We start from the raw sequence: 13074 nt of genomic DNA, 5'->3' as shown, positions 1-13074 counted from the left end.
AGTTTGGATATGTCAAAATACTTGAAGAGGTCATGTTGCCTTATGGTGAAGAGGACATGCCCTTGAAATGGGTGTTTCAACAAGACAATGACCCCAAGCACACTAATAAACGTGCAGCATCTTGGTTCCAAACCAACAAAATTAATGCCTTGCAGATGTGAAGACATCATGAAAAACTGTGGTTATACAACTAAATACTAGTTTAGTTATTCACAGGATTGCTAAAAAAAGCAGTTTGAACATAATTGTTTTGAAAAAAAGATGAAATAACTGGTGCAGCACAGAAATAAGTGCAAAAAGTATTTAATAAGGTGCTGAAAGGAAAAAAATTGTTCAAAGTGACTGACGTTTCGATGTGAGAGAATAATAGTTTTGAGTTTGTAGCATCAACAGCAGATGCTACTATTATTGTGAACATCCCCTTTTCTACTTTTTTTTACTAATAGCCCAATTTCATAGTCTTAAGAGTGTGCATATCATGAATGCTTCGTCTTGTTGGATTTGTGAGAATCTACTGGTACCTTGTTTCCCATGTAACAGAAATATACTCAAAACTTAATCTTTTTAGTCACATAGCACTACTATTATTCTGAACACTACTGTAGGTTGAAGAGGATTTGCAAATCATTGTATTCTGCTTTTATTTACATTTTACATAATGTCCCAACTTCATTGAAATTGGGGTTGTAAATAGACTGCATTTATATAGCGCTTTTCCATCTGCATCAGAAGCTCAAAGCGCTTTACAATGATGCCTCACATTCCCATCCCCCCCCCCCCCACACACACACACACACACACACACACACACACACACCGATGTCAGGGTGGTACCATGCAAGATGGTCAATCCACACTGGGAGCAACTAGGGATTAAGGACCTTGTCCGAGGGCCCTTCATGATTTTCCCGTTGTAGCTGGGTTTGAACCGAAGGTCTTTTAGCCTGAAGCCCAACACTTAACCTCGAGACCCCCCCCCCCTCCCCCGGATTATATTGCACCTGACTGCTAAAATTACTTACAACAAACCACACTACCTCTCATCATTATACAGTTGAGTTTTCCATTCGTCATTCAATGTTTAGGCTGTTTCAGCAAATGGTCTTGACTTGTCGTAATAATTGCATCTGGGAAACCTAGTTCACATGGGGATTTCCAGCGATGAACAATTGTTTTCTTGGTGCCAGTCAAACTAGTCAACCTTCAGTTGAAGACCGCAACTGTGGGAATCTTTTTTTTTTTTCCTTTTGCAACACAAGCATTTATTGCTGTCATTTTAAATAAAGAGCAGTCAGAGGAGGATGTCGTTATTAAAATTCCTTGTGTAAAATACACACCCAGCACCCAAAAAAAAAAAAAAAAAAAAAAACAGCCTGCTCCTCAACCCTGTCAGGCTTATGTTTCCTGCACACACTCTGGGGTCACACGGTGGCATCACCTCCCTGACTGTGCTGAAAATCTAAGGACAAACAGTACAGTGAGACAGAACAAATAAATAAGTAAACGGTCCAGTTGAAAGCCAGCCCTGGTGGACATTGGCTCTCTACACCAGATAAAGCTAAAATTTTGATAAGTGTTTGCAGACATCTCACTTGCTCTAATGAGTTCTCACCAGTGCCATTTGAGTGTAACCGGTAATTGTCTTGTCACGTGAAGCTGACACTACTGCGAGTAGGGTCGTAATGCCATCTTTCAAGATGCGTACCAGCCCCTTTATTCAGCTGTGAACAAAATGCGGGCCAGTGTCACTGCTCTACATCTACTCTATAGATTTTATACATTTTTCTTTCTTATTTCTCATTAAAATATTTATCTGTGATTGTGTGTTTTTCTTGAACGTACACCCCAATTCCAGTGAATTTGTGACATTGTGTGAAATGTAAACAAAACAGAATACAGTGATTTGCAAATCCTCGTCAACTTATATTCAATTGAATACACCACAAAGACAAGATATTTAATGTTCAAACTGATAGTCTTTGTTATTTTTTTGCAAATATTTGCTCATTTTGAAATGGATGTCTGCAACACATTTCAAAAAAGCTGGGACAGTGGTAACAAAAGACTGTGAAAGTTGATGAATGCTCAAAGAACGCCTGTTTAGAACATTCCACAGGTGAACAGATTAATTGGAAACAGGTGAGTGTCATGACTGGGTATAAAAGGAACATCCCCAAAAGACTCAGCCGTTCACAAGCAAAGATGAGGTGAGGATCACCACTTTGTGAACAACTGCGTGACAAAATAGTCCAACAGTTTAAGAACAGTGTTCAATTGCAAGGAATTTAGGGATTCCATCATCTACAGTCCAAAACATAATCATAAGATTCAGAGAATCTGGAGAACTTTCTACACATAAGCAGCAAGGCTGAAAACCAACATTGAATGCCCGTGACCTTCGATCCCTCAGGTGGCACTGCATTAAAAACATTGTGTAAAGGATCTTACCTCGTGGGCTCAGGAACACTTCAGACAACCATTGTCGGTTAGCACAGTTCGTCGCTACATCTACAAGTGCAAATTAAAACTCTACCATGCAAAGTGAAAGCTATACATGAACAACATCCAGAAACGCCGCCGCCTTCTCTGGGCCCGAGCTCATTTGAAATGAACAGACACAAAGTGGGAAAGTGTGCTGTGGTCTGAGTCCACATTTCAGATTGTTTTTGGAAATCATGGACGTTGTGTCCTCCACACAAAAGAGGAAAAAGACCATCCAGATTGTTACCAGTGCAAAGTTCAAAAGCCAGCATCTGTGATGGTATGGGGGTGTGTTAGTGCCCGTGGGATGGGCAGCTTACACATCTGTGATGGCACCATCAATGCTGAAAGGTACATCCAGGTTTTGGAGCAACACATGCTGCCATCCAAGCAACGTCTTTCAGAGACATCCCTGCTTATTTCAGCAAGACGATGCCAAGCCACATTCTGCACGTGTTACAACAGCGTGGCTTCATAGTAAGAGTGCGGGTACTAGACTGGCCTGCCTGCAGTCCAGACCTGCCGCCCATTGAAAATGTGTGGCACATTATGAAGCGCAAAATACGACAACGGAGACCCTGGACTGTTGAACTGAAGTCGTACGTCAAGCAAGAATGGGAAAGCATTCCACATACAAAGCTTCAACAATTAGTGTCCTCAGTTCCCAACGCTTGAGTGTTGTTAGAAGGAAAGGTGATGTAACACGTGGTAAACATACCACTGTCCCAGCTTTTTTGAAATGTGTTGCAGGCATCCATTTCAAAATGAGCAATATTTGCACAAAAACAGTAAAGTTGATCAGTTTGAACATTAAATATCTTGTCTTTGTGGTGTATTCAATTGAATATAGGTTGAAGAGGATTTGCAATCATTGTATTCTGTTTTATTCCATTTTACACAACATCCAACTTCATTGGAATTGGGCTATATTACAGTGCTCGATGTGGTGACTGTTTTCGCCTTGTAGTGAGTACATTCCCAAGTAGTTCACTGGTCTGCAACTTGAATTTTTCACCTTGCAGAGTGCATTGCTTTTTGTGTATGGCTGCACCGAGAGCTTTAGGTTGAACATTTCCGAAAAAGCGCCGGGCTGTTGCAAACCGCCTAAGCAACAAGTCAGACTGGCAACAGGAGTTGCTGCATTTCTCTCCAGTCAGCTTACATATGTCAGACGACTATATGTATGTACACTCAACAAAAATATAAACGCAACACTTTTGGTTTTGCTCCCATTTTGTATGAGATGAACTCAAAGATCTAAAACTTTTTCCACATACACAATATCACCATTTCCCTCAAATATTGTTCACAAACCAGTCTAAATCTCCTTCGCATAGAGTTGATCAGGTTGTCAGTTGTGGCCTGTGGAATGTTGGTCCACTCCTCTTCAATGGCTGTGCGAAGTTGCTGGATATTGGCAGGAACTGGTACACGCTGTCGTATACGCCGGTCCATGCTCAATGGTGACATGTCCGGTGAGTATGCCGGCCATGCAAGAACTGGGACATTTTCAGCTTCCAAGAATTGTGTACAGATCCTTGCAACATGGGGCCGTACATTATCCTGCTGCAACATGAGGTGATGTTCTTGGATGTATGGCACAACAATGGGCCCCAGGATCTCGTCACGGTATCTCTGTGCATTCAAAATGCCATCAGTAAAATGCACCTGTGTTCTTCGTCCATAACAGACGCTTGCCATACCATAACCCCACCGCCACCATGGGCCACTCGATCCACAACATTGACATCAGAAAACCGCTCACCCACACGACACCACACACGCTGTCTGCCATCTGCCCTGGACAGTGTGAACCGGGATTCATCCGTGAAGAGAACACCTCTCCAACGTGCCAAACGCCAGCGAATGTGAGCATTTGCCCACTCAGTCGGTTACGACGATGAATGGAGTCAGGTCGAGACCCCGATGAGGACGACGAGCATGCAGATGAGCTTCCCTGAGACGGTTTCTGACAATTTGTGCAGAAATTCTTTGGTTATGCAAACCGATTGTTTCAGCAGCTGTCCGAGTGGCTGGTCTCAGACGATCTTGGAGGTGAACATGCTGGATGTGGAGGTCCTGGGCTGGTGTGGTTACATGTGGTCTGCGGTTGTGAGGCTGGTTGGATGTACTGCCAAATTCTCTGAAACGCCTTTGGAGAAGGCTTATGGTAGAGAAATGAACATTCAATACATGAGCAACAGCTCTGGTTGACATTCCTGCTGTCAGCATACCAATTGCACGCTCCCTCAAATCTTGCGACATCTGTGGCATTGTGCTGTGTGATAAAACTGCACCTTTCAGAGTGGCCTTTTATTGTGGACAGTCTAAGGCACACCTGTGCACTAATCATGGTGTCTAATCAGCATCTTGGTATGGCACACCTGTGAGGTGGGATGGATTATCTCAGCAAAGGAGAAGTACTCACTATCACAGATTTAGACTGGTTTGTGAACAATATTTGAGGGAAATGGTGATATTGTGTATGTGGAAAATGTTTTAGATCTTTGAGTTCATCTCATACAAATGGGAGCAAAACCAAAAGTGTTGCGTTTATATTTTTGTTGAGTGTATGTATTGATTTGTATTATCACGTGTGCCATGTGAGATTTATTGTCTTATTCTGAACTTTTGCTGCAAACAAAATTGCCCTCCGTGGACATTAAAGATTTTCAATTCAATTCAACTCAGGATGCTGTCTGCATCAATTTGGTAAATGATTGATCTTGAAATACTTTCCATTTGTGCAAATCTTTGCTGCTGTTAAGTCTTTCTTAATAAATCCATGTTCATTCCAGACATCTTGCACTGCTAAAAAACAAAGTCTTATTTTAAAAAGTACAAACTTTGTGATTCTTGATGTGTTATTATTGGATGTTTGTTGGACAGTCCGTTGCTGTCCTTTGCCTGAGTCAGGGTTGCTAACTGACACCCTGTGGTCTCCGTTTGACTTGTCCTCCTTTTGCATGGACATGCTTTACCAGGATGTCTGACATTACATTTTGTTGAAAAAAATGCACAAGAAACATTTGAAATCTAGCTTCAAGTCTCCCATGTGCATTTTGCTAAACTAGCTAAAATTTTACATCATCTTTTTGATAAAGTCTTTGCTGTTCCACTCAACCATGAAGCTGGATAACCGCTGATGCCACAGACAGAAAGTTGCACCTACTATATTCAGTTTGTCCAATTTCAGCCACAGAAGCCTTTAACTCCTTCGGGGTTATCGTGGGCATCTTGTTTGCTGCCCTACTACTTGCACAGTCACTCAGTTTTTTAAAACTACCTAAGAACATATTCATGATGTGGGAATGTTCATGTATCCATCCCATGATTCATCTAAAGAACTTAGCTTGAAAGCATGATTTGTATGAACAATAGTACTTTGAAAATGGATGGACTATGTGTGGAAAAAGGAAGTAATTCCTCAGTGATGAATGTCAGAGATGTTTTTGTTAAACCCTTTGAATTAAAGCTGAAAGTCTATACTGAACACATCTTGACTGTTTCAGGCAAAATTCCCAAAATCATCACTGTCCAAATACTTATGGCTTTTATGGCTTTGGCTGTGGATATTTAAACTAGAAGGATTATTGTGCGCTCAGTTTAATTTTTTTCTTTACTCCCCTAACCAAGGTTAATAAGAATTAACAGTTTGTGTTCCCCCCCCAAGGCGTACATGAGTTTAGCATCGTTGATCTTGCATAGTTCTGACCAGTTCAGACCAGACTCAGGTTGCATTTAGTTTCATAGTCATGTTTGTAAGTTGTCTGATATAAACACTGTATTTTGTCAATGCTGCATCATCTTGTGTGTTAAATCTTTGTTGCCTTGTAGTTGTATTTTTATTTTTAAGTGTCTGCCGTCATTGCTCTTCTTGTGTGTGTTCTTACGCTCTTTCTTCTCCTCCTCCCTCCTGCTTTGCCATCACTGCTTCAATCTCCTTGCTGGACCTCTCCTCCCTCCCCCACCAGTTTGCCACGGGCCCCTCGACCAACCCACCATCAGGTAATTTTCCCCCGCTGAATGCCCTTGCCTGTTCCCTCTTTCACAGCTTTGCCATCATCAAAGCAGTTTGCTCGTACCTGCTGTCAGAGGGCCGTTTCCAGGTGGTCTGCTGTTTTTAGATTTGAAGCCCATCAAGTATATTTGACAGATGGTGATGTATTTTAAGTGGGTGAAGTAACAAAATGAGTGCAGATATTTCCTATACAGGTGGGCTGTCTGCTGTAACACCTTCTTTTGTTCTGGTTGATGTTCATTTGTCCTCTGAAGACAGATTTCCAGAAGAAACTTGTGTGTGGCCTTTTACAATTTGACACCAGATCGGTGAACTGAATGTAAATTGATAACATAAAGGCATGAACAGAAAGGGGCACGTAGTGTCCCCCCCCCCCCCCCCCCCCCCCCAAAATGACAATTAAACTGCTCAGTAATTAAAGCAGGACGGGGATGGAGACCAAATTTGTCGATTTTGGTGGTGAGGCTTGTGCAATTTTACCCCGTGGATAAATCTGTTAGGATTTGAATAGATTTCGATGCAACATCACTTCCGGGGACGTACCGCTCCTACAGTAGCTTGCCGTCAGCACGGCTAGCTTGCGACACCCATACTCCATAGTGTTTACACAACATTTTCACATTTTAGTGATCCGTATCAAAAAGGACGATCGGGAAGGAGTTACAAAGGATTTACAAATAGAGCCACAGGCAACAAAACAGGCCTGAAGTTTAACAGAATTCTCAAGGACTTTGCGAGGAGAAAGTGTAAGGGTAATCAACAGGGGGTACCAGAGTCACACAGAAACACTGGGAACCAACCAGTGACAATGGAGCGTCTGTTTGTAGGAATTACATCAGAGGAATGTTTGCTATCACAATGTTGTGCTTTCGTATAATTAATTGAATTTATGAATAACATGCGCCATTCACAAACATGTCCTCTCTCCATATACAGCTGCAGGCATGTCCACCCCCCCACACACACACACCACCAAAAGTCATTGCGTAATTGTAGATCAACAAACTTTTGCATTTTTTTCATTACCAGTGGGCTGAATTAAGCTGGACTCTTGATCAAATGTGCGTAGATTTGTCCCAATTCCAAACACAATCAGTTTGACAGGTCACAGCTCCACTCCTTGGGATTTTGTTGCTGATCAGGAAGAATTTTCAGTCCCTTATCAGCTTGGTGAGCTTCTTATCCAGATGGAAAAGCACTATATAAATGCAGTCAATATATATCATCGGTCTGGACAATTAATTTGTTTTTGCATTGAATCATGAGGTCAAGACTGCAGTTTATGACACTCCCTCCCCCCTTGTCTTTGGTATATTATGTCATATGAAATATTTTCAAAATGAAGGCAGTGTAATAGGTCTGTGACCAACAAAGGAGCTTCTGTCCAAACCATGTTTGTGTGGCTTCCCGCCCTCAATAAATAAACTTGTGTGAAATTTTCCATCATGGAAAAATCCCACAAAGTGGCATTTTTCTGGGGGAAAAGGCCACATAGCACAGTTTCATTAGACATATTGACAGATGTAGATGTATCCCATTGATTGCAAACCCATATGCTTCATCATATTAAGTGAGAATTTAATTATTTCACTTAAAGATGTATGTGAATCTCGCTCTACTTGTGACAAGTCAGCCACAATTGCTAATGCCAAAGCCTGACATTGTGTTTTATTTAGAACAATCTGGCAACTGGCTGAACGAACATCCATCATTAAGTTTCAAGTTGCAGTGTTTCCTGCAACTGTTGCATGATTGCCAGCTACAGGTGTACACTGATAGGTCCCATGTCCATATACCCCCCCCCCCCCCCCCCCCCCCCCCCCCGGACACCAGCGTATTATTTATTTTGTGTTATTCCAGAGGGAACCACTTTTTTGTGCGGTAGGTCAGAACACTTAAGTTGAAAGTCCTCAAACCTTTCAGAAAGATGCTTTGACATCACTAACATCTTTTCGGGCAACCGGGAGGAGGTGTTTACTTTTGCAATTTCTGGCTAAAGTCAGCTGATTGAACACTAAAACATATATTACAATGGAGCCAAAATAAAAAAAACCTAATTTGTGATTGGACAGAGCCTATGTTCCTGCTCAGTGTGAGTACTTTTTATCACACATACATCACCCCCCATCCCAAAACCACTGAAACGGCTGAAATGAAAAAAAGAAAAAAAAAGCCATGTGAGTATGGGGCCAACAGTTGATGCTTAGTTTGCTATGCTGACGTTTATATGCTGCAGTTGTAATGTTTGCATTTAAGGTATTGGCAGTGTAATGTTCACTTTTGAGTAAAATGGTTTTGGCTTTGTGTTTATTTAGACATGTTTGCATATTAAACAGGATTCTAGGACAACATTAGCTTATCTTCTTGTGAGGACCTGTCATAAACCTGTCAGTTATTAATGTTTTGGATTGAGGAAACAAAACCCACAACCAAATAAAAAACATTTTAAACTCAAATTACTCTCTGGTATTGAAGGATTTGATTATCTTTGTAAGGCATTAATGTAGTTCAGCTGAGCAAAGATTTCCTCAGGTTCTTTATTCTGAACCTCAGAAAGGAAGATGGTGTTTGTGTAAGTGAAGCTTTGAGACTTGGTACAGTGGAAACATCCTCAAGAGACAGTGGATGTCTTTGTTTTCTCTACTTACAACACAGTGCCACAATTGAATTGACACTAATGTTTGGCTGAGAGCGTTGCGGTCTAGATTGGTTTAAGAGCAAATGTAACAATACACGGCATTTCGACAGGGTTAAATGACTGCAAAAATTGGTAATGGTACACTCATTAAGGTAACTGTATTGCTTATATAATGGAGTACTGATCATTGATTTTAAGGGTACAAGAACATAGTTGTGGGATTTTCTTCTTTATGGCGTTCATGAATTATTTCTACACACAGGTCTGATCTTAACAGAAGTACACTATCAAGATACAAGTTCTGTGGTATTCTTCAGCGTTTCCTCATTTCCAAAATGTTCATTTGAAACAAAAGAATGCATGAGTGGACCAGGTTACTTGTACCCTGGAAAGAACAAATTGTAATTGTTTTAGTTTTATGCTAACCTCTGAGAAAGAGCAAGTTGCACAATAGACTGGGAAATACTGCAAATTAAACACATAAGCACAGTTAAAACCTGATTAACATGCTATCCACCACATGTGTCCAAAATGCTTCTGTGTACCTGATGTTGATGCGTGACATTTGCCTCAGTGTTGCTGAAGTTTGTTTCCACTACATTTCAGCCACAATGCCGATATCTTGGTTTTCATCCGCTTGTGTTTTGTGTTTGTGGGGGATTTTAATGCCTTAATGTTCTGCCTCCATGATGTTGATGATAGATAGCTGTTAGCTGTTTTTATTCTTGTTTAAATTTACAATTTGCTTCTATATGTGCAGTAAACATAGATTGAGTATGAAGCTGTCTGTAAAGGAGACATGTAGTGCTGGCTCCAGTTTCTCTTGTTGCAACACCACTTTGCATCAACATAATGTTTTTCCACTTACAAATCCTTCTTTAACAGTGCCCACTAGTACTTGTCAGTTTTGGTAGCAGGAACCACATTTGGGTTTTTCATAATGCTAATGGCAGGTTGTGCAGAAGCCACACGGCGAGTACTGTAAGTCTGTGTGCATCAACTCCAAGGTTTGACTTACATGACTAACACTTTGTGGACAGACCATTATTAGTTTATTAAGTTCATTGCCTTTTCAACATGCTGTTAGTTCAGTGTCTTGAAAACCTTTTTTTTTTCATCAGAAATGTTAGTTGTATTGAAGATGCAGCACATTAAGATGTTTCGAGATGCTTCAAGAATCTTTTCATTTGAATCGTTGGCTGGTAAATTGAATTGTGAGTTTTGTGACATTTCACACCCCATCAGTGGGATGGTTGTAGTGTTTAAGATTTGTGATGTCAATTTTCTAAGTATTGCACAAGCATCTGTACTAAACACACTGTACATTTCTCAGGGGTTAAGCCATTAGAAAGTCCCTTCTGCTTCTCCCTTGTTTTTCACTCAGGTCACCACAGCAAATCCATGGTGGGTCCGCATATTGATTTGGCACAAGTTTTATGCCGGATGTCCTTCCTGACACAACTCCACATTACAGGGAGAAAAGTGACACGGGTGGGGTTTCACCCAGGAACCTTCTGCACTGGAACCAGTCACACTAACCACATGGCTATGTTGAATGCCCTTCCTGACACAACTCCACATTGCATGGATATTGGGCAGGGGTGGGGTTTGAACCAGGAAACAAGCGCACTAACCACTTGGTCACCACCCTCACATGTCTGTAAGAGTTTTTTTCCCCCTCTGGTTTGAGAGTAGGCCCTGCTGCAGTAACATAAACATACTTTTCAAGTAGTGTGAATCAATCAGAGTATAATCAGCAGTAGCTTTACACATTTAGTTTATGTATATGAAGCTTAGTGCTGACTTGTGATGTTTCATGTGTTGGCAGAAGGAATGGCTGCTTCATTTTATTATCATTTTTTTCTTTTGATTTACCACGTGCCAACAGTCATTAAAAACATGACCAGTTAGTGCAGGAGACTCATGTACCTCTTGATAATTTTGTTGTTCCAGAGTTACAAAGTTTGTCAAGTGCTCTCCTTCCTTTTTGATCATTAAATCCAGAGATGTATTCGGGATATTGGTCCTTTGACATACAATCTTAATAGTTTGCGTTCAAGGTATTGGCAGTGTAATGTTCACTTTTGAGTAAAATGGTTTTGGGTTTGTGTTTATTTAGACATGTTTGCATATTAAACAGGATTCTAGGACAACATTAGCTGTTGTGTATGCAACTTGTAATGTTTCATGTGTTGGCAGGAGGAATGGCTGCTTCGCTTTATGTTTTCGGTCGAGTTTGTTTGTTTGTCTGTCTGTTTGTCAGCAGGATAACTCAAAACGTTTTGAATGGATTTTGATGAAATTTTGTGGAGTGGTTGGAAATGACAAGAGGAACAAGTGATTAAATTTTAGTGGTGATCCGGATCCAGGAATTTTTTAAAGGATTCTTCACCATTGCGGGATAGGGGGAATTTTGACATTCTAGTTTCTAACTCCACAAAAACAAGGCAGAAAGGCTTGAAAAAAATTAGGGTGCAACATAGTCAAATGTTCTATCAAACAACAAAGTTTGGTGATGATTGGATCCGAATTCTGGATCTGGTGATCCAGAATATGCAAAAATATAGGGAAAATAGAAAATGTGTCAGTGTGAGGTGACAAATGAAGCTAGAGATGCACAACTAACACCAAATTGTAGCTGAATCTGTACTGATTCAGTAAGGTGTCATCAGATTTGATGTAGCTTCAAATGTTATGGAGCCAGAGCCAGAAGAAAACCGCCATTACCGAAAAATTGTTTTTATACAATAACTTTTGAACTAATAAAGACGTAAAAGTGATTCCAAGTTCTAGTGGTATGTTTTCATGGTCAAGGATGTCAAATATACAGGAAAGAAAATTGTATGTATCATTGTTTTGGTTGTAACAATGAATTGTTGAATAGATCCAAGGAGGGAATCTCTTTAGGGTCAGTGACCTTATGGCCTTGTGTAGCACATGCAACACTTAAAAAATAGTTCTGTTTCAGAATTTACTGTTATTTATTTAGAGAAGTGTTTCATAAATGTTAAAAAAAAAAGTCATATATTTGCAGTTTAGTTGAATAATAAATTGAATTTGGTCTCTTATTTGTTTTTGTCTATAAGCACATGCAATATCAATATCAGTGCTCAGATGACAGTAGCTTCTGGGAAAGGTGCAAGTTGCAATAAACTGTGATGCCAAGCGCTATGGATACATGTTATCCAGTCACAACAGATGAAACTTTTTTTACTACTGAGCAGACATCACTGTTAGACTTTTTTAGGTTCAGTGATTCCACGGCGTGTAGATGTTATGGCATCAGTGACCCCATGGCCTTGGCGGAGGTTTGCAGTCTCTGAGTGCTTCTAGTTATTTTTTTCCTTTTGATTTACCAAGTGCCAACAGTCATTAAAAACATGACCGATCAGTGGAGGAGACTGATGCACCTCTTGATAATTTTGTTGTTACAGAGTTTGTCAGGTGCTCTCCTTCCCTTTTTATCATTAAATCCAGAGATGTATTCGGGATGTTGGTCCTTTGACATACAATCTTAATAGTTAAACAGTCTGTTTCTCTCTCACAGACCATGTGAACGTTTTCAAAGGCCGTAGACCAGCTCAGTGGGTGTGTTGCATAGAGCAAACAAGAGTTCCCGGTATGGACTTCCTTGATGTGTCATGGATGTCTAAAATGAGTTGTTTCAGGCCCAGAATTTACCAATAACAGGTTTGATAGTGCATGTGTACTGTACACAATTGTGCCAATTTATGGATGGAGACATGGAAGCGTAACCATATTTAATTATGAAGGGTACTTAAAAATGGATTTTGCATAATATAACTCCTTTATTATCTGGAACTCTCAATTTATGTTGTTTGTTTATTAACCCTGTGGCTGTTTAGGAACAGAGAGGTGCATGGTTAGTAAGGTCATGACATTTACTCCACATGACCTCCTGTTGTCTTTGTTA

The 13074-nt window shown here is 40.5% G+C and overlaps 1 protein-coding gene across 1 annotated transcript in view; it reads left to right on the top strand.

Moving 5' to 3' along the window:
* eif4g3a (eukaryotic translation initiation factor 4 gamma, 3a) overlaps positions 1-13074 on the top strand; it is a 163928-nt gene that overhangs the window by 59501 nt on the left and 91353 nt on the right. Inside the window, 2 exon segments of the mRNA XM_034165858.1 lie at positions 6456-6467; positions 6469-6489. Of these exon segments, the coding sequence (XP_034021749.1) occupies positions 6456-6467; positions 6469-6489 (33 nt within the window).

Source organism: Thalassophryne amazonica, chromosome 3 (assembly GCF_902500255.1).
Source record: "Thalassophryne amazonica chromosome 3, fThaAma1.1, whole genome shotgun sequence".
NCBI classification, from domain to species: Eukaryota; Metazoa; Chordata; class Actinopteri; order Batrachoidiformes; family Batrachoididae; genus Thalassophryne; species Thalassophryne amazonica.
This window is presented reverse-complemented; position numbering and strand designations above follow the sequence as displayed.